Source organism: Anopheles arabiensis, chromosome 3 (assembly GCF_016920715.1).
Source record: "Anopheles arabiensis isolate DONGOLA chromosome 3, AaraD3, whole genome shotgun sequence".
Taxonomy (NCBI): Eukaryota; Metazoa; Arthropoda; class Insecta; order Diptera; family Culicidae; genus Anopheles; species Anopheles arabiensis.
Window position 1 is genome coordinate 8,085,867 of NC_053518.1, and position 20,193 is coordinate 8,106,059.

The following is a 20,193-nucleotide window of genomic DNA, read 5'->3' on the forward strand; positions in this document are numbered from 1 at the left end:
GAAAGAGCTAAAGTGTTAAGTAAGGTGAAATTAGATGAGTATATTGCTAACATCGTTGTTTCCGCATCGCAATTAAATCGACATATTCTGACATCAAATCTGAAATTGCATTCGTGCAACTATGGTAGAAGAACCTCCTTTCCAGTGGCTTTTTCTTACGAGTTTCGTGTTAACAAAGTCGTTTGTGTGTCGTTTGCTCTACGCTTAATACACATCCAATGTGTTTAACTAATAGCTTGTTCGTGTCGGATGATTACAATTTAGCTCGGAAGGGTCAATCCATTTATTTACAATTAGCGTTATAATCATTATTGCAGTATTCTGTAGATATTATCCTGAGTGGTCTGGTTTGTAAGTTTTGTGTGTGTTTTGCTTCATACTTTAACAACGCGTCCGTCCTATTCCTTTTTTACTTTTCTCTATGTACTATGGGTCTTCTCAGTAATTGAAATAATGAGTTTCAATTAGGCTATCATGCTTTCGCTGAATATATCCACATTCTGTGATTCATCGCAGCCCTAAAAGTTGGGTGTATCGGGAGTAATTAGGGAAAAAGAAGTTAAGATAAAAATAACAAATCGTCAGCAACCGCAAGGAAAACAACAAACACCGTGAGCAAAATGGATAATACCTAGCTAATATTGCTTGTGTCCCTAAATGTCCCTGAATGTATGTGGTCAGCAAAAAAAAAGATGTTGAAAATAATTAAAATATGGATATTATTATCATGTGAATTAAAAAAAAACGGATAATAATGTCTGCAACTAAGCGGAGCTGATTGTCACAGAAAGGAAACATACGACACAATTCAAGTTTTATGATTCTTATGACCGACCTCCCCCCCCATTACGGTATAAATCAAAACCCACGCGAATACGTTAACTCTTAAGCAGTAAAAGCACACAAACTAGACAAATACACTTAGTTAGCGGTCGTAAGGAGAGGGACACAAACGCTGCAGCGTGGGTCTCTGTCTGTGTTCAATCCGACTCGGACCCATCGCTTCCTTCGTTATCGCTGTCCTCGAGTTCTGGCATTGGGAAGCGCAGGATTGCCGCCACACCGGTGAGCTGGGCGAGTTCTGGTAACGACGGTAGAATGAAGAGATATTATTAAGGAGCTCTCTCCCAAATGATTGCAAAGGGGGGAAGTACTTACGCTCGCCGGAGACATGCATACTGGAGAATATTTTGACCTCACCACCGGAATCCCGAACCGATTCTACCAGCTGGACGTACTCTTTGCGTGTGGCCAAATCTTGGCATCTGTGTAGAATACAGGGAGAAGAAGAAAACATCAGATCCCAAAGTCCACGAAAACCCGTGACGAAAACGACACCCGGTGAGAACTTCCCAGACGGCACGGCAATGTTAGGTTTTAGACGCCATTAGGTCGTTACAAATCACGGAAAAAACACCAAGACAATAAGATCTTCTAAAAATAGGGAAAGCGACGCCGTTTTTACGACATTTTGCTGCCATTTCGCCGTATGATTCACCTACTAAAGGTTACGCCCAAACTCTGTTGTGTTGTTGATCGCGTCTACGCGTTGCCTTTTCCAAAGTCTTACTTGTTGGGTGTTACAGGTAACAGGTGTACCTTTAGTGAAGCGATACTCTTCAACCCATTTCAAACTTAGAACTGTTTAGTAGGAGGTAGGTATGCTTTCGATTGTATTGGAAGATATTTTTGGAAACCTCTTTCCTGGTCGTAAATTTCAGCTCAGAGAGATCATTTAAAAGCATCACCTGATTCTCGCATTCCCGGCACATCGCAGCAACCGACGCAAACTGGTAATACTTCTCCCTTCTCCCGTTGCCCTACGACGACGGGTCCTTTGCCATCTAGTAAACACGGAAAACGTGACCATCGCAACGATAACGATTTATGAGTGCGCGGCGGCGATGTTTTGTGGTTTTTTGGGGAAAAATAGAGACCGCGAAGACAGGGATCTATTTATAAAGACCCTTCCTCTACGCCGTACGAGTTTCGGAGTTTCGGTAGCGCATCGGTTCAACGTGTTTCTCGTGCCAGATTTTCCATTTATTGCCACCCTGCCGTTCAGCATTTGCATGGGTCCAACGAGACGACTGGCAAACGTCGTGTTGCTGTGGTTGAAGAAATAGCCAGCCAACTACGCGGCTTTCCGTTCTTGTGTTTTCATGCCAACGGCTTCCCAAAATCCCATCCCATCTCTCCGGACGTAGACGTAGCGGACGGAATGTAAACAACATCGCAAAACAGCTCGCAGCTCGCAGCTCGAGAAACATTGTTAGCGTAAATCTTACGGAAAGTGAAAAGATCTATTTTGTTTACAGCAATCGATCTTAAGAGAAGGTGTGTATATGTGCGTGTGTGTGTGTGTCTAAAGGGGGCATCATCATGTGCACATTCCTCGGGGATGCATTCTAGTTGCTGCGGATGTATGTATTGTGGGTCATGGTGTGCACATGTTCCGCCGCCGTTAAGCTGAACCAACTGGACCGACGGACTTGCGCAGCTTGTGGATTCTGTCTGTTCGTCTTCACAAGTTAAACCACCCCACACAAACTACGGTAATTATTAGCTGCACTGCTTGAATCAGTGCCGCCGCTCGGTGGGCCAAAGTGCAACGGCACCAATAAATATGGTCAGCGGCAATTTGGCCGGTACCATATTGGTGGAGAAGGAGCATTAAAGTCGTCGCGTGAAAGGCCGGGATTAAGGCGTAGAGGCGCGCATGGACCGGTGCAGGGTGTTGTTGGTGTAAGTAATTATAGCTTCACCCCGCCAATATTTCCCAATCTTTTAGGCACAAATCTGTGCAAAAATCAGCCGGGGGGAAAGGGAGTAATATCTGTGCGAGTGTCTGCGAGGCGCGCTTGTCACCTTGGAATCGTGTGATTCCAGCAAAAAGTCACCACTGAGGAAGAACAGCTCGGGACAGGGTGATGTGCTCTCGTTGCAACATACCTGCCTTCCAGTTGCTAGTAGCAACGATACTTAAACCAAGCAAGCCGCAGCATGCTAACGGGGTGCGATGTATTTTTTGCAGACCGGTTTTGCGGGATGGAACCGTTAAAAATGGGATAGTGATTGAGAGCGCGCGTGGTATGTTTGCTAGGCACATTATCATCAGGTACCGGTAACGCGGTAACTCCAAACCGTAAAAAAGACACTGTCCTCATTTTGGTGATCACATTTTGGGTTGGAAGAATTATTCAAAATCAAAACCAGAACAAACGTTTTTAAAATTAATGCAGATTCAATACTGAATGATTCGACAGGCGATGATCCCCCTTCTGGACTTATGCTGTTATGTCATCAATGGTCTGTGGAGTGATTTTTTTATAGGTTTTACTTGCATCGTCTAGGTCTAATTGTTCCATGGAGGAAGAATATGCTGGTAGCAAACTCTCACCACAAATCTGTTCAAAATCAGCTCAGTTAGAGCCCTTGAGGCCCTTGCTTTGTACTACTGTTGCAACATATCGGAAGATCCAGAACAAGACGAGGTTTATGTAGATCAATGGGAATCCGGAGGACTGCCGGACGACCGGTTTACCGCCACGGCGAGTCTGAAAACCGGTCTCGCTTGGAAATTGGAGAGCGGGAGATTGTTAGATGAGCTAGGAAATTCCAAGAGCGAACCGGTTCGCTCGCAAAAACCTCTCTCGCCACCGGGTAGATAGCGTCGGTTTCTACAGCAACCAAACTGAGAGATGGGCACGGTGATTTGAAATAGATTCAAAGTAAAATGTTTGAATTTTTAATTTTTAATGTTTACTTTTTAAGGGCAATTCACAGAATCGATATCCATTTAGAAGAATCTGTTGATTTCTAATTTATATAAAAAAAAATCAATTGATCATAATTAATTATTTTTGGAGACCATCTAACATAAGTTATCCAATGTAGGATAAAAATAAAAAAAAAGATTTAAAATTACATACAAATGTTTCAAATATTCGACAGCATCTAGCTGCCTATCTTTTGCTCCGTTAAACGCTCTCCAGCGAGAGAGTCAACATTTTACTGAATCACACGCGCTTGCCGCACATCCCTATCTACACGGCGGCGGCGCAAGTCGGTTGCGTTCGCGCGTACTTCTACGCGGCACACATCGTCAACACAATGTAGTAAGGGACGCGCGATCGCAGCAACCGGTTCGAAGCGCTCGAAGATTGCGTGAAGCGGAGCAAAAAGAACCTTCCGCCGTTCGTAATCGTAGCCGTAGCAAAATGAAGCAGAATAAGTTCGGTGAAGAATTCGTGAAGATGTGTCCTATTTCGTAAAGATTTATTTGAAAAAAAGGTGTCCTCAGCAAAGGGAAAGCAAAATCCGGCAAAGGTTATAACACTGAAATCCCCAGTTGTGTGTGCCAGCCCAAACGGAAGAAAAGTAAAAGTTGTAAATTAAGGTAAACACAACCAAATTCCCTTCTCGTTTCTGAGGGTGTCGCGCGAAAGTCACGTTTTACCGATTTAAATGCGCGTTGAAAAGGGCAAAGAAAAAGCAATAGAAAGACGAAGCAATCTACACACATCAGGAAGCAACAGTGTGTGTGTATGTCGGTCGTGTTTGTAATTTAGTCGCCGACTTTGTGTGTTACGCTGATCAGCGGCACGTGTGTGACGGCCCCGGCGGCCCCGAACAACAGTGGACTGTTTGTGCAGATGCGCCAGAGGAGAAAGTCCCCCGTGTGTTTATGTTAGTGTGTGTGTGTGTCTGTGTTTGTCGCTTCATTTGATGCTTTCTTTTTATGCTACCGCGAGACGACTACAATTTCTCTCTCTCTCTCCTCTTTCAATCATTTGCCTCACCCATCGAGACCGTTTGCGTCTAATGATGCGCCGCACATGGTTTTCAATTGCACCCCGGCGAGTTTGGGGAACCCCCCGGTGGGGGGACGAAGGTGGCGCAACCACGCTGATTTAATTGATGTAAACTGCGCACCACAACACAGCGGAAAATTCGAACCACTCATAAACCGATCTGTCACGCTCGCTTTCTCTGCGCGCGCCCCTCGGGGAAAATCATCGCGGCATAATGACAGCCGCCCCCATCCCTCTCATACGTCTGGTCTGTCTGAGTGGGGGTTTCCTTCACGGTGAAAAATCGTGCAAAGTGCAATGTTCGTGACAGATCGGGTGTGATTGATTTGCGAATGCAGTGAAACAAGAAAAAAAGGAAAGGAAATGCAATCACCCCTCTCCTTTGCGCTATATCGTTAGAACGACAGTCTAATGGAGCTAAGTGCGGCAGGAGATTTATCACATTACAGCTTGTAATTAGTCGTAGGAGGCCACCTCTCACCGGGGAAACAGAGTGTAATTAACTGCAAAGCTCCTCTGATCGGTACGAGACCATATACGCGAGGCGCGTTATCCCATAGCAACAAGTCCAACCTTCCGTGATAGAATGCGCGACCTTTTGCGCGGGCCCCGTATCTTGTGGCGCGAGATTGTGTTTCCAAAACCGGGTGATCTCTCTTAGTGAAATGCGATCCTTCCTCCACAGTGCGGCTCGGTGTTTCTAGAACCCAACAGGGGCGGTGGTGGGTGGGTTTTGTTGTACACACAATGATCTCCCCCCCGTACCCAATCTTGGACATGCGTGGACACTGGCAGATACAGCTGACAGAGAGCAGCGCTCTGTATCCGCCCCAGTAACATTCCCAGTTCTTACAGATCCATTAGAGAAACTCACTCATATTCGCGATCACCACGCAAAATTCCGGTTTTTATTTCTTGGCAGCTGCCTACTCAGGGCAGCGCGCCGTATACGTAACACACCACCCCGGCAAAGATTTGTTTGTGACTAGGGAGTATTTGGGCGGAGAACCGCCCAACAAGAGAACAATCCGTCGCCAGATGATAGATTAAAATTCTTATCGCGTCCTTTTTGTGTGTCCGTTGTGCGTCGTCCAGTCCCGAGAGAACCCGTCAAGGTCTGATGGAATTCCACAAACGTGCACGTTGTGTTGTGTTGCGTGGCTCAACATTTAAAGTCCGTGTCTGACGACGGATCTGTATGAGGTAAAATGTGCTGAGTCAACTTGGGGGGAGCTTTCAGGTGACAAATGCATCGAAAAGCAGAGATGACGTTAGATCACAATACATTTGGGAGTCTTGTGAAATAGGAAACTTCCAGGACATGAAACCAATATCGTTTAAAAGTGAAGGAGTTCTACAACTCAACAAAACCCCTTATCTTGAACCCTGTAGAATTGACTACATTAGATAAAACGTAACATCTACCATATGGCCCCATACTGCATCAAACTGCCGCTGCTTGCAAGTATAGCACACCTCCAAAGGGAGAGACATATAATTAGACAAGGAAAGACACAGTAATTAGAGATGGCGAAGATAGCGTGTCTGTACCAACAAATCCGTGTGCAGGGAGGGCGGTGGGAGAGTCTGTTTTGCATCAGTAACTTCAAGATTACTCTCCTGTCCATTCGTTGCCTTCGTCGATCGTGATATTTCAAAGATCGCGTGTGAAGATCACACAACAAGGTGCTCATTCTTTGTTTTGATTGGTGGTTATAAAGAATTACAGTTAACTTGCATTCAAAATATGCATCATAAAGTCTTATTCTGTAGTCCAAACCCCCCCGTCGCCGAAAAAGCACACAATGTTATAAATATTAAATCGCTTTACTTCATTCTTCTCCTACGTCTTCCCAGCGAACTCTTTTTGCTTAACAAAGCTAAATTACCTTTTCCTTTGCTTCCATTCTTCTCTTCAATTTCCAAAGCAGTCGGAGCCGAAGCTACAGCCTTTTCTCCTAACAATAAAACACCGAAACACCGGGGGGAAAAAAAGATCACTCAGATCGCGATCGTACGTACAACGGTGTACAGCAGAGTGGTGGAGTCGTTGACCTTGGAACCAGCGAGCTGGAGAGTAACAAATAAAGAAAGATAGAGGGAGAGCGAGAAGCTGGAAAAATCATTGCAAGTTCCGCAAGAATTCCATTCTTGCACTCCACAAACGGTCCACAGAAAGAATGCCACCTAGTACACAGGGTAGAGGAGCAGCAGTAAGTCAGCTACCCGTGCCGGAACGCAAGCCGGACTACTACATCGGCCCAACCGGACGTCCCGTTTTGACCATGGGCCTCGATCGAACGAGCCCGGGTACATGTGATTCAGCCAACGGCACAAGCAACAGCAAGTTAAACAAATGCTTATACAACCTCACAATACGGAACGCGGGATATCCCACCAGCAATAACGATCGTCACGGATCTGTCAGCAGCAACAGCAGCAGGAGAGTGAGCAATAAAACCGAACATGATATAACGAGCACACCGGCGAGAGGTCGCTGCAGTAAATCACCCCCACAGATTTCGGGATCAGGTCGGTTCGGTTCGCCGCCTGACACTGGTGGTCGGCGTCAAGCGATGGTATCGACCGCGGGCGGGTGGTCTTCAACGGCCGCCTATCAAAAACCGGCCAGCAGTGGAATCTGTGGGCCGTCACCGCCAGCAGCTGCTGCCACGCGATTGCTTGCCGCACGATCATCCGGCGGCGGTACGAGACCTCAATCAGACGCTACTGGCCGCAGCAGGCCAGGTTCGCTCGTTCTACAGCAACAGTGCAGGTGGGTGGCGTGTGCTGCAAGTGTCACGGCAAAAGACACCTTTTACTTTGTGCTACTCCATACTCCCACACCATTTTTACATACCTTTTTATTAGATAAGGGAGCGGGTGACACGGTGAGAGATACGGTTTTGATTGATTGTTTTTTACACATTTGCGGGAGTTGATTGAGGGGTTTGAGTTTGAGGCATGAACGACGTAAGATTGTGTTTAGAAAACGCACCAAAATTATATGCGAAAAAGAGGTTTCGATTCTAAGTAGATCAGAGCAGCGCAGTCCAACGATTGTAAAATGCGCACCAAGCAACACGTGGCGGGGATGAACCAGTTTAGAGTGAGTGTATGTGTACGACGAACGCCACCAAAAGCGCCTTAGTGTAGTCGCGTTGGCACAATAGTAAAACAAAAACACTATTGGCAACTGGTATATGCAAATGGGTCATAGAAAACAGATGGCTTGAGAGGGGGAGGGGGCGGGCTGTCCCCGGCCTGGCATGTTTGCTGGGTCAGCGTTAGCTTTTTAATTCGTGCTAAAGCTTTTTTTGCTTTTGCATAATGCTTTGGAAGAAGGGAGGGAATTAGGCCTCCGCCACTGTGATTGTGTTTTTGGCCAACGCGCTAGGGGGGGGCAGGGATTAGTTTTGCTTCAGTGGCAACTTAAACTGGGTTGGGACGTGTTTATTTGTTTGTTTGTTTGAAATGATGCGAAGAATTCAAAGCTTCACTTCCTATTTTTGTGTATTATGTTTCCCAAGAAAACAGTTGGAATGTTAATGATACTGTGCCACGAAGAATGTGTTGTAGATCTACAAGTGCAAACAATTCCATGTGCAAGTATCGCATTATCAACACTTGAAACGATACATCACACAGCAACCAACACCATCGGCAAATCGGACGAACGGCAGGGCCATTAACTGCTTGATGTACTGTACAAAACACAAATGCACCCCGATACCAGTGCGTAACTCGAGCATGTCACTGAGCGTGTACTGCACACTGCCTGCCGGTCGTCTTATCGAACCGTCCGTGTGTAAATGATGTAAGTTGAGCAATAGCGGAAGTACTCCCAACCCCTCGAGTTGGCAAAAATAGGATTCCAGTTTGAAATGCTAAATGCTGATAAGAAAGTAGGGAATGTTGGAAAATTCAGCCAAACACCTTTCCCTTTTTCTTATCACTATGGTTTGTCCCCCCGCCCATTATACGTGTCTCTTCAGCGCTTCTTCGTGGCTGCAAATTGGGGATTTGGCGATAAGCACCGTGGCGTAATTGAGCTAATATTATAGCGCTACTTCAGTGAGTTATCGGAAACAAGGGGGGGGAGCTGTGCTTAAGATTGGCGAGAATACTTCAAACCGTCTCCGTGTCTGTATCGCTACTTGTGTTCGTCAATTAGCGCGCGATCCGGCAAAGTGGATCACTTCAAGCGCCGTTTATTGGTCGAATGATCATTCGATTTGTTTGCGCTCATCTGCATGACGGTATGTGCTTATTGCCCGTGGCCTCAAGACAAGACACACTGCTTGGCGTGCCTTTCGTGAAACAATAAATTATGGGTGTGCTGCACGGGGGCCCCATTGATATGCTTGAAACCGAATTCGAAACAGCCACAGGGCGAGGAGTGCACAACAAATTCATGCTCAACAAACCCTAGCGTGACGGAAAGCGCTCCAATACATGTCTCCTACACGTCGATAATCAAATTACCGACCATGGGCCATGGGAGTCGTTCAATCAGAGTGGTTCGATTGGTTAATGGTGCATTTGTTCCTGCTGTGATCGAGCTGTGTGCTGTTGTGCTCCATTCACGCGGATGCGATACATTAAATGAAATTCGCTGGCAGCAACAGTAGGGGTTTCGTTTTTTGGTTTTGGCAATGCGAACGGAGGTGGAAACGTTTTCTTTTCGTTGGTTGGCACACGGTTTAATTTCGCGCAGCTGCCCATTTTTGGATGGGCACATTATTGCCTCCGCGAAGAAGGTCCACGATAGGAGGAGATATTGAATAACAATTACCCCAGTGCGAGTGTGCCTTATATGCGAATGCGTCGCTGAGGGGGAGTGGAAGCAAACGAAAAGGTCAATGTAAATTTATCTTCATTTAAATCTTTCTCCTCCCCTTTCGGTGTCCTTTCTGACGAGGAGGCAATCGAACAGCCAATAAATCCGATGCCTTGAATGTATTAACACAAAAGGGTTGTTGATTTATTGGCTATTGGTCCATGGATGGAACTGGTGGTGAAGGATTTTACATCCTTAAGTACAAAGGAATGAAGTGCATTGAAGCAATATTTGTTTAATGTAAAAACATTTCCCTTTTTCTCTCTTTTTTTCAGATATTCCAATCACCACAAGCAGTTGGACAATCGATTAAGCTACCAGCGCAGCTACGATCGCAACATCTTTGGGTACGATCAACCGATGGATCAGATCGTGCTGCCACCGTTGCAGATTTAAAAGAACGGGCTCAACACTTAATGGATGATTCCCCCTCACATCCACACTTCCTAGAATTATCTGTAAAAGACTAGATTTAGAACATCTTCTCCGGATGAATCCGTTCCATATTGCCAAGAAAAAAAAAACAATAATACCTAAAAGAAAGATCATAAAAAACCCCCCAAAAGGTGTGTGTTCACTGACCTGAAAAGATTGTCCGAAATTAGCAGCGTTTCAATTGCCTGAGCGTCAGCTGCCTTGCAGACGTGCTTTTTGCCGTAAAACGCCTTTGCCGGTTCGAGCTGGAGCGTGGTGTAGAAAGTTTCCAGCGCTTTCACCTCACCGGCCGCCTTGGTGTCGGACATTTTGGCGATTACGGCCGGATCTTGTAGGACCTCTGAAACAATAAAGGGAATTGCTTCATGAAACTATCGCTCGGTGGGGCCATTTTGGGGGACAATCGATACATACCTTTGAGAGAATGTTTGAATCCTGAGGACGAATGAACCAGCATAAATTTACTTTTATTATCTATCAGCACCTGGAAGTGTGAGAAAATTGTGTGTTTAAAATCCACATCCGACATTACTAAATCCCGCGCAATGCGCACCTTGTTGTCAGTCTTTACAGCCTGTTGGAACATATACTCGTAGAACTGATCCTTCACGAAGCCGGGCGACGCGATCAGCACACACTTGACCACGTCGAAGTTAACGTGCCGCATGATTCCCTGCATCACCGCCTCGTAGAACTTGTTCAGGCCCTTCTCGTGCTGCTGCACGTAGCCCTTGCGTTTGCGCGGGATCGCCACATCGATCTTGCTCCGCACCAGCGTCATGCTGGACGTGATCAGGCAGACGTGTGCCAGCCCGTCCTGCATGATGACGGCCGCCACATCGGCATTCTGCGTGACGTCACACGCCATCTCGATGCGTTCCAGCGCGATCGAGTCCCACTCCGGCTTGGTGAGCGTGAAGGCACGGTTCACCTCCAGATCGATCGTGTGATAGGCGCCCATCTGGAGTGGGAAGGAGGCGGAAAGGAGTCGTTCGGATTGAGAATAATGCTTGCTGGACTTGTAGGAAGTGCCATTTTACCTTTACGAATTGATTCTCCTCAATGTTGCGGCCTTTGAGGCGCAGCACTTGAGCCTGCGTGTCGAAATCTATCGTCTCGACGCTAATTGTGAGTGTCGTGCGAACGCGGCTGCTGCTGGATGACCCCGTGGAGGATTCATTTTGTACCTGTTGGAGGGAAAAGGAGCAGGAACTCCCTTGGTTAGAGTATGCCTTCCATGTAAGCAACGCTTACTTGATCGTTTCTACATACCTTCCGGATCGTGCTGCTGCGGACTTGGTCGCCTTCTGCGATTAGATTGTACGCATGCCACATATCCTCTGGATCTTCGGGCACCAGGACAACACTCCTGTAAGGGCGAAGGCGAACGGAAAACAACTACACATGTAACATCCGGCACATATTTTCTCTCATCACTTCTTGCTCCTTTGGCATGATACCTACCCATCGCCCGTTTTGTCGACGTTCTTGCGGATCAGCTTCATCGTGGCAGATGCCAGGGGCACTGTGAGCTGTCTCTCGGCTTACTTGTTCGAAAGCAGGAAGGAAAGGAGGCAGGTTTTAATTACCACTTAGACACATGAAACGGTCACAAACGGTGCGGGCGGTACGTTTTCCTGGGCAAAGTTCTGTACATTTTTGCCGGGTAATTTGTTTCCCTAATCGCATCGAAATCGCACGTCGTCCGGGCCCGCAAGTGTTTCCACGTTCGAAAATATTTGCTGTTTTGGTTAAAATGTCACTGGCGGGCTGGCTGGCGAAATTATAGGCCACAGATGGCGCGAAGTTTCCCTTGACAGCTTGTTTGTGTGGGGTTGGTTTGGTAGAGAGCGAACTTTATTTAATTTTCTGAAAAAAAATGTACGTTTCAAGACATTTGGTTTGTTTGGGAAAATGATTCTGAATTTCTTTTTATGAAAAATAAGACCTAAAATTGAGGAAATTAAACGGAATTCAAGTGAATGTAGCGAACTTATTGAGAGCACGCCGTGTGGTCGAGGTTGATTTAAACAATAGCATCTCTCAAACAGCAGCGTGGATGACAAAATCAAACAAGTAATAAATGAACTAAATTCAGTAAAAAAATCACTTTGATTCAAGTTTATTTTGGCTGTATAACGTGATATTCAACTTACGCGAAAATCCGAGCTACGCGAATATCTCCGGAACGCATTATTCGCATAATTCTGGGAAAGATTGTAATTGCACTTTTAAACGAGCACTGTCGGCAAGTAAAGGAAGGGTAGAGAAAACGAGCGAGATGCAGCGATAATCGAACGTCAAAATCCTCTCCATGTTGTACGGGTAGCCATTTAAATTCCCCTCTTGGCTGTCAACGCGTGTTGTTTACATTTGGCTGCGTATGTGTTGCTTCTTCTCGGCCCTTGGCTGCAAATCCTTGCTGCTTTCGCATCCCCGTGTGGATGCTTTGCCCTGGCCCTGGAGAGGAGAGAGAGAAAAAGAAAAGAAAAATAAAACAAACGCCACGAGAAGAGCAGTCGCAAGGTGAATTACAACACAACGCACTTGGTGGCGTTAAACAACTGCACCAACCCGGAACCAACCCCCGCCGTCCCCCCGTGAACGAGAGACGATGGAGCAGGAACCGTGCGCGGAGTTTAAGATGGAATCGCTCGAAAGCTTCGAACCGCTGGTCAACCCGATTAGACAGTATCGGAACCGCTCCAAGCGCACTCTGAAGACGGGCGAAGAGGTAAGAAGAAGAAGGGATGAATGTGTGTGTGTGTGAGTGAGTGGGGGTGATAAAATCGTTTCGATTTATGGCATTTTTTCTGTTCTCTTTTACTACCCAAAAACTTGTCCAGAAACTGGCGGAAGTGCTGGCCAAGATAGCGTCGCTGCAGAAAAGCACGGAAAAGACGGACGGCATCGACCGGACGAAGGTGCGCACGTACAACGTGAAGCTGCGGCTGCGGAAGAGCCTGCTGTACAGGTGCTTCGACTGTGGCAGCTGCTTCGCCAATCCGGACTTTCTCGAGCTGCACGAAAAGTCGCACAAGTCGGAGCAGGGCAAGTGCGACATCGATCTGCGGCCGGAGCCGGGCACGGACGGGGAGGAGGGTGAGATGAATCTCAAGCAGAACGCATGGTTTGTGGGTGACTTTGGCGAGGAGGACGAGGAGGACGGCGACGGGGAGCATCACATACTGCAGCTCGACTGCACGGTGGAGGAGGGCGAGGACATCTTTGACATCACGTTCGATCGCACCAAGTGCGAGAAGACGTACACGATGAAGTACAAGGTGAAGAAGGAACCGGTCGGCAAGTGTGAGCACTGCGCGAAGCAGTTCTACTCGGCGGATTGCTTGAAGCAGCACGAGCTGGAGCACGAAAAGTTTCTCGACATTGCCAACATCGAGCCGAGCATTATTAACATTATCCGGTCGCCCCGGATCGAGGAGAGCACCATGACGCTGGACGAAAGCTTCTACGAGGCGCTGGACGTGAGCGACATTCTCGAGCACAGCAGCGGCACGATCGACTGCTCGGGCGGCGAGGGACGGCTACCGGCCGGGGCAGGTATAATGCTCGAGTATCGCATCATTCCCCGGCGGTCGGCGAGCGGCGAGAAGGAGCTGGCGCAGGTAAAGGATCAACCGATGGAGAGGGAGCGAAAGGAGATCGGTGGTACGGTCAGCACACACGGCACAGTCAATCAGCCCGAGTGTCAACCGGTGGTGGTGGCAAAAAAGCAAGCAAAAGATGTGATAATTAAGGAGGAGCCTGTGGATGAGGAACCGGCGGCACCAACACCACCATCACCGGTGAAGACCCTAAAGCAGGAGGTGAAAGAGGAACCGATGGAAGAGGAGCAGGAGGTGAAAGAGGAATCGATGAAAGAAGAGCAGGAGGTGAAAGAGGAAACGATGAAAGAGCAGGAGGAAGCAGCAACCAGCCATGTCCAGCGAGCGCACCTTAACTTGCAGGCAAAGTATGAATGCCCGAGCTGCACGCGGCGGTTTCGCTTTCGGGCCGCCCTGCTCGTGCACGAGCGGACCCACACCGGCGTCAAAGCGCACCGGTGCAAGCACTGTCCGCAATCGTTCATCTCCAGAGGGAAGCTTTTCCTGCACACCTTTGCTCAGCACCGGAAGCGGGTGCCGTAAAGAGGGGGCCAGCTCCGCTTAATCCGTTTTAATATCGGCTTGTTGTTGGTCTGTCGTCGTCGGCAAGCTTCTAGATGTTGTTCCGCCCGAGTAGGAAGGCAGACAGTAGAGTCGCATTTTTACGTTCGTACAAGTATTGGATGTAGTTTGTACCACGCAAAAAGGTTCCCCCATTCGTCGTGTCGTGTTCTTTATTCAGCATGCACAAACAAAGATAATACTCACCCAATCGCTTTTTCGCATTTCTTTATTTTTTCTTATTAAATAAATTTCTGAACAAAAAACAAGAGCAAATAAAAATCGATTTCATCAAGCATAGCCCAGCATATGGCATTTACTCAATCCAAATGGTTCAGCAGCTCCAGCACGCTGTGCTGCAGCGTCATGATGGTTTTCTCCATCTCCCAGCGTGGCGGGACGGACAAATCTAGCTGCGTTACGGTGCTGCCGGGCGAAAACATTCGCTCCGGACAGTCGGGAGCGTTCCGTTCCAGCACCATGCGTCCGATCGGGGTGGATTTGGACACACATTTCTCCTTCGCCAGCTGTCTGGCGCTGTACGTGGACGGGGTTGAATGGTCGCTTTCGTCGTCGAGCAAGAAGTACGTTCGCCCGATCGGGTAGGCAATGATTTCATCAATTAGCAGCGTTCGAAGTGCTGAATGATCGGGTCGCTGGTCAAGCAGTGGGTTAGCGATCGATTCTTCGGTGAGCTGTTCGTGGCGCAGGAACTCTTTGCAGCTTTCTATCGTCGATGCGTCGACGGGTTCACGAGTTTGCGGTGGGATGAATAAACTTGGCAGCCAGTCTGGGTTGTGGACATCCCACAGGGGTGCACAGTTACCTACAAACGAGGGAATTATTAATTATTAATTTAAATTTAACTGAATAGGGTTTATGTAGCACCTTTAATGAAATGTCGTGAGCAAATGTGAAGCTGATTGATTAGCGTTGTGGTGAAATCTACGCCACAAATTCGGCACCACCAGTAAAGCCGTTTTTTCCCCAGCTTGCGCATCTGTTCGCTGGTGTAGTCCGTTGTGGGGAATGAGATGAATCGAATGCCATTTTCGTGGTTTTTCTTCGCCGTTTGCCTATTGCTTTCACAACTCTCAAACAAGCAAACCATTTTGAAGCATTAAAAAAACACCCAAACACAATTAAAATAACTAATTAATGATCTATTTGGGGAGAAACGCACTCCATTGTAGCTTTGTTTATGTTCTGTTCTTTTCTTGCAGATGTAAATAAACAAATTGCAAAGGGATCCACAAAAAAGGGCTCACTTGGCGCACAGGCAAAATGAAGAAAATAGCCCATACAGGTAAGAGCCCTGAAAACAGGGGTAAAAATAGAGTTAATTTTATGTTTTAGCAGATTCAGGGTAGTTTGTATTAGTAACGCCTTTAAATTTTTGATAAAAAATACTCCGGGTACATTTGTATTGGGCACTTTTTAACAGATTTTGTGCCAACCCCTTTTGACTAATTTGAATTTGACATTTTTGACACTTGGGCTACGCGAACCGGTAAAATCACAACACAACAACAACACAGCAAACATCCATAAACAGAACGCATGTACGCCTGGGTACGTATTTCGTCCGCTGGGGCAATGTATTAGGGATTTTTACACCTAATGGTCTAATTTCGTTAAATTCATTCTCCAGGGTGCCAACAGCCATGCCCAGCTGGGACTGGGCTACGCGACGGAACAATGTGAATCCCCGCAACCATTGACCGGTGTGCCGTTTCGTGCCGGCGATGTAGAATGTGTCGCTGCCGGTGGTGGCCACACGCTTGTAGCGACGGTCGGCGGGAGATTGTATGCTTGCGGATGGAACAACCGAGGCCAGCTTGGTTTGGGACACACGAATGATTGTGTCCGGTTCGAGTCCGTCGGTGAGTTCGGGTTCAAGCGGCTGTACACAGGATGGGACACATCGGCAGGGATAAGCGCATCCGGAGACCTGTACGTATGGGGATCGAATGTGTGGCAGCAGATAGGACAAGCAGGGGTTAAAAGTATCCCTACACCCACACGGATTGAGCTACCGGAAGGTGGACCTGTAGCGAAAGTAACTTTCGGTTTACAGTACATGGCGGTGCTGATGGAGAGCGGAAAGGTTTGGGTGTTGGGAAAATGTAAATTCCTAGCCGATTACCCGCTGGAAGTTGCATCGAAGCTAGCGATTCGATGTCTCTGGGATAGAAGCTCGGTCCGGGATGTGGTCAGTGGAGATAATCATTTGGTGCTGCTAGCCGGCGACCGTCGAATCGAATGCCTTGGCGACAACAAACATGGCCAATGGTTGGCGGGCAATAGAATATCGGAAGACGTTACAAAGCTTGAATCTGGATGGACCCACTCGGGATGTTTGACTGTGAATGGAACCGTGCATCTATGGGGTAGAAACAATTACGGACAGCTTGGACGACCGGCACCGACTAGCAGTTGCTCAGCTCCACAAAAGCTTCAACTAGAGACGGACCAAATGGAGCTGAAAGATTTTAGTTTGGGATCCCAGCACGGTGTAGCACTGACACGCGATGGTCGTGTGTACTGTTGGGGCTGGAACGAGCATGGCAACTGTGGCACGGGAAGCACAGCGAATGTGTACGTTTATTTACAAGGCTAATTTACAGACAAAACACATATTTATTTCAACCTTTTTCCTTTCTTTTCCCCTCAGATTGGTTCCTACCCCGATAGACATCCCCGTGCCGGTGAGGAAGGTGATCTGTGGTGCTGGTTATACGATGGCATTCACCTAACACACACATCATTCATCTCGCAATGCAATCGTTTCCATCACCCGCCAGTGCCATCGACCCATTTATTAACGAGCTGGAAAACAATGGCAAAGAAATGGCAATAAAAACGGGCACAATTGGAAAAAGAGCCAAAATAACCCACAATTAACACGCTTACGGCGAAGGAAAGCAAGGAGCACAATAGCAACATGATCCCAATGAATTGTTCCCTTTCTGTGCCTTAATAGCCCCTGAAACGCCCCTGTTTCTTGAGCGAACACCACACCCCGTGTCCACATTACCGTTTTATGGTTCAACCGTCCGTGTGTTTGGCGAATTTTGGAGGAAACGGTGAGCACACACTCGCACACACACAATAGGCAGAAGAAAAGCCAATATAGCAAATATTTGGAGATTTGTTGATCACTACCACACGGGCTGGTGTGTATATTAGGGGTAATAATATTTGAAAAAAAAAAACTGATGATGCCAATTTTTCAGAAAAAGCACAACAACGGGCACGCCCCCCAAAATTTAACCTGAAGGAAGGCTTGTGCATTTTCTTTCATTTTACCTTGCTGGTAAAACTAAAAGTTAGCTAACTCCTTTTTCCGTTTTTCGCCTAGAATGTACCCACTGGCAGAAGCTGGATGGTTCTGTACCTTCCTGGCTACCCGCTAGAAGGTGCTAGAAGTAGGCCTTGGAATTTTTGCATACTCCACTCAGTAACAGGTAGCGCGTACCTCTAGGGGTCACCGTGACGGGTAGGGTGTGCGAAGCGTGTTTTAAATGCCAGTGTCACGGTGCAGATCAGCATCATTCGTCTTGCGATCGTTACACGAGCAACATCATCATCTGTCTGTCGGCGTTCCGCTTGGCGTTCTGGTTGTGCTCGTTCAATCTGCTCGTTTGCCGATTAGATGGGCCTTGGAAGCAGTGTCGAAGCCGTGCCAGTGTGTGATATAAAGAAAAGTTTGCCGTTAGTTTGTGCAGAGCAGGCGCGTCAGCAGTCCGATTTAAGCAGTCAACGTGTTCAACCCGCCGCCACAACGATGACGAATGGCACTCTCTTTCAACCGCAGTACACGGAGGTGTTTTCCAGCCCCATGGCAACGAGCACCGTGCCGACCGGTGGTAGTACCGGATACGTCGAGTACAGCACGGCCCACAGTAACCACTGGCAGACCATGGAGGCGCCCACCGTTCCGGCGACTTATCAGCGACAATCCCGCTCCCGTCAACGGCATCTGATGGTGGACTCTCGCCACCACAACTCCTTCGCCGACAGTGAAGCGGTAACGCAAGCGGCCGATGCGTGCATCAGTGATATACGCCGCGTGGAGGAAAACCTGCGCATGGAGAGCAGGATGTTGAACGAGAACAACAACATCCCGATGGCGCGCTGCTCCACGCCGAGTCCGGCGTACTGTTTCCATTGCGATCACGACCATCGGGAGCGTTGCTGTCTGTACGTTGGCGATACGGCGGAAGATGGACCGTACTATTCGCGGTGGAAGCGCGACCTGGAGAATCCGACCGTGCGGCCGCAGTACATCCCGAAGATTCCGGAGGCGGTGTCGGGCAACAGTACACCGTTCTGGTTCCCGGCCTATACGTACACCAAGCCGGAAGCGATTAAGCAGAAAATGATGGAGAAAAATCCACCACCGCCAGCCGTTTGGATGCGCCAGTTTTACTATCCGGTGGTTGGCTACGGGCACGAGTATCAGCTGATGAATCAGGCCACCGTGGAACCGCCCACACCTTACCAGCAGTATCTGCAGCAACACCAGCAGGAAGTGTACCGGTTGTACCATCAACAGCAGCAGCAACAACAACAGCAACGGGAATCTTGTCGACATGGCCGCGGCAAGTGTGATGGAATCGTGCCCGGAATCGTTCCTCCGTACGTTCAGCAACCGTTTCAACCAACCCAGCTACCCGACACCGTCGATTACAGCCAGCAGATACATCATCCAACGGCTTACTACTACCACGGAAGTTACTACAGCACTCCTTCCCATCCGCATCAGCATCTTCCGCAGCAGCATTACGCCACACCGATTGCATACGCACCGGTTCCAGTGTACCACGACGGGTATCTGCATCCGGCGCACTATCCCCACATCAGCTATCCGCCGGTGACTGCCATGCCACCCCGGGAACCAACACCACCCTCACCGACCACCTCGTCCACACCGCTGTGGTTGCTGTTCTGCCAGAAGCTGTCCCGCAAGTTCCCGGATCGTAGCAAAAAGTCTTCCCCCGCCAAGGGTGGCCATCGATCGCCGAGCAAAAACTTTGCCCACCATCATATGCGCCACAATCCGACCACGGTTGGGCCGACGCTTGGAGCTCCGATCGCACCGACTACTACCGTTGCGCCGGATTACTATCCACCAAAGTACGCCACGATTGACCCGCAGATGCAGTATCATCATCACCAGCATCATCGACAGGCAGTGGCAGCGCAGACCTACGGACGAGCGGTTGGCATTACGCAGCAGGCAACGCCTTACTACGGACACGTGGCGCCTGCAACCACACCGATCAACGATGTCGCGATGTACTACGTGCAACCAGCGACAGTTAACGCTTAACGGGAATAAGGAGTTTGGACTGTATTATTGACAAAGAGCTAGAGGCTTTCTGATCATGTTTTAAGTATTTAGAGATATTATTAAACTATTGTGATTGGGGCTAATTTATGTAAAACAAATTTTGTAACACAAAAAATGGACAAACGTAATAAAACGAATGAAGGGTAAATCATATGAGTTTTCTTTTAATATGGTAAATGAAGGGTAAATCATATGAGTTTTCTTCTAATTTGGGCAGGGCTTGATGTTTAAATTCAAGGAGCACATCAAGTGAAACTGGCTACCGAACTCATACCCAATTTAGAATTGGTCTAGACTGGTCATGGAACTGATCCCTAGCCAATAACAACTCGCCTGAACTGATCCGTAGCCTCAACTCATCCTCCTAGAATTAATTAAGCAACTATACCGATTCTGAAACTAATCTAAATCCCATACAGATCTTAGACTTGGTCCTGAACCTATAACATTCCTGGAAGTGATTCAAAACCGGACCTGAAACTAATCCCAAAACAAAAATTGTTCTGAAACTGATTCTGAATCGATCTGGAACTGATCTAAAACGCACACCGGCTCTAGAATTGATTCTGAATCCATAACGGT

General features: G+C 47.8%; 5 protein-coding genes across 6 annotated transcripts; 3 read left to right on the forward strand and 2 right to left on the reverse strand.

Annotated features, from left to right (window-relative positions):
- Window positions 1-15: 15 nt before the first annotated feature.
- LOC120902209 (protein pelota) lies at window positions 16-11,860 on the reverse strand. The gene is made up of 8 exons (XM_040310770.1): window positions 11,554-11,860; window positions 11,362-11,458; window positions 11,130-11,276; window positions 10,643-11,050; window positions 10,504-10,573; window positions 10,237-10,429; window positions 1,159-1,265; window positions 16-1,081 (listed from the first exon to the last, which is right to left on the reverse strand). Exons 1-8 carry the CDS (start codon window positions 11,592-11,594, stop codon window positions 981-983), a joined length of 1,164 nt encoding a protein of 387 aa, XP_040166704.1. The 5' UTR covers window positions 11,595-11,860; the 3' UTR covers window positions 16-980.
- LOC120902210 lies at window positions 4,126-10,192 on the forward strand. Of its 2 annotated transcripts, none has more exons than XM_040310771.1 (3): window positions 4,126-4,399; window positions 6,743-7,590; window positions 9,930-10,192. In XM_040310771.1, the coding sequence occupies exons 2-3, from the start codon at window positions 6,995-6,997 to the stop codon at window positions 10,048-10,050; spliced, it is 717 nt and encodes a 238-aa protein (XP_040166705.1). In that variant the 5' UTR covers window positions 4,126-4,399; window positions 6,743-6,994; the 3' UTR covers window positions 10,051-10,192. The 2 variants fall into 2 exon arrangements, with proteins under 2 accessions (XP_040166705.1, XP_040166706.1); XM_040310772.1 differs by having other exon boundaries at window positions 6,746-7,590.
- A 584-nt stretch (window positions 11,861-12,444) lies between the features above and the next one.
- LOC120903190 (zinc finger protein 268-like) lies at window positions 12,445-14,555 on the forward strand. Its single transcript, XM_040312461.1, has 2 exons — window positions 12,445-12,823; window positions 12,936-14,555. The coding sequence occupies exons 1-2, from the start codon at window positions 12,704-12,706 to the stop codon at window positions 14,235-14,237; spliced, it is 1,422 nt and encodes a 473-aa protein (XP_040168395.1). The 5' UTR covers window positions 12,445-12,703; the 3' UTR covers window positions 14,238-14,555.
- LOC120903191 lies at window positions 14,538-15,477 on the reverse strand. The gene is made up of 2 exons (XM_040312462.1): window positions 15,144-15,477; window positions 14,538-15,081 (listed from the first exon to the last, which is right to left on the reverse strand). Exons 1-2 carry the CDS (start codon window positions 15,364-15,366, stop codon window positions 14,576-14,578), a joined length of 729 nt encoding a protein of 242 aa, XP_040168396.1. The 5' UTR covers window positions 15,367-15,477; the 3' UTR covers window positions 14,538-14,575.
- A 305-nt stretch (window positions 15,478-15,782) lies between these two features.
- Window positions 15,783-17,138, forward strand: LOC120902960 (secretion-regulating guanine nucleotide exchange factor). The gene is made up of 3 exons (XM_040312068.1): window positions 15,783-15,827; window positions 15,907-16,853; window positions 16,930-17,138. The coding sequence occupies exons 1-3, from the start codon at window positions 15,816-15,818 to the stop codon at window positions 17,009-17,011; spliced, it is 1,041 nt and encodes a 346-aa protein (XP_040168002.1). The 5' UTR covers window positions 15,783-15,815; the 3' UTR covers window positions 17,012-17,138.
- The last annotated feature ends 3,055 nt before the right edge of the window (window positions 17,139-20,193 follow it).

Bases quoted from the DNA above. Each gene is read 5' to 3' on its own strand.
- LOC120902210 (XM_040310771.1), top strand. From the start codon at position 6,995: ATGCCACCTAGTACACAGGGTAGAGGAGCAGCAGTAAGTCAGCTACCC. The intron at 7,591-9,929 runs GTGGGTGGCGTG...TCTTTTTTTCAG, and splicing joins GTTCTACAGCAACAGTGCAG to ATATTCCAATCACCACAAGC.
- LOC120902209 (XM_040310770.1), bottom strand. From the start codon at position 11,594: ATGAAGCTGATCCGCAAGAACGTCGACAAAACGGGCGATGG. The intron at 11,277-11,361 runs GTATGTAGAAAC...TCCCTCCAACAG, and splicing joins GCAGCAGCACGATCCGGAAG to GTACAAAATGAATCCTCCAC. The intron at 10,430-10,503 runs GTATGTATCGAT...TTATTGTTTCAG, and splicing joins ATTCAAACATTCTCTCAAAG to AGGTCCTACAAGATCCGGCC.
- LOC120903190 (XM_040312461.1), top strand. From the start codon at position 12,704: ATGGAGCAGGAACCGTGCGCGGAGTTTAAGATGGAATCGCTCGAAAGC. The intron at 12,824-12,935 runs GTAAGAAGAAGA...AAACTTGTCCAG, and splicing joins CTCTGAAGACGGGCGAAGAG to AAACTGGCGGAAGTGCTGGC.
- LOC120903191 (XM_040312462.1), bottom strand. From the start codon at position 15,366: ATGGTTTGCTTGTTTGAGAGTTGTGAAAGCAATAGGCAAACGGCGAAG. The intron at 15,082-15,143 runs GTGCTACATAAA...CCTCGTTTGTAG, and splicing joins CTCACGACATTTCATTAAAG to GTAACTGTGCACCCCTGTGG.
- LOC120902960 (XM_040312068.1), top strand. The intron at 16,854-16,929 runs GTACGTTTATTT...TTTTCCCCTCAG, and splicing joins ACGGGAAGCACAGCGAATGT to ATTGGTTCCTACCCCGATAG.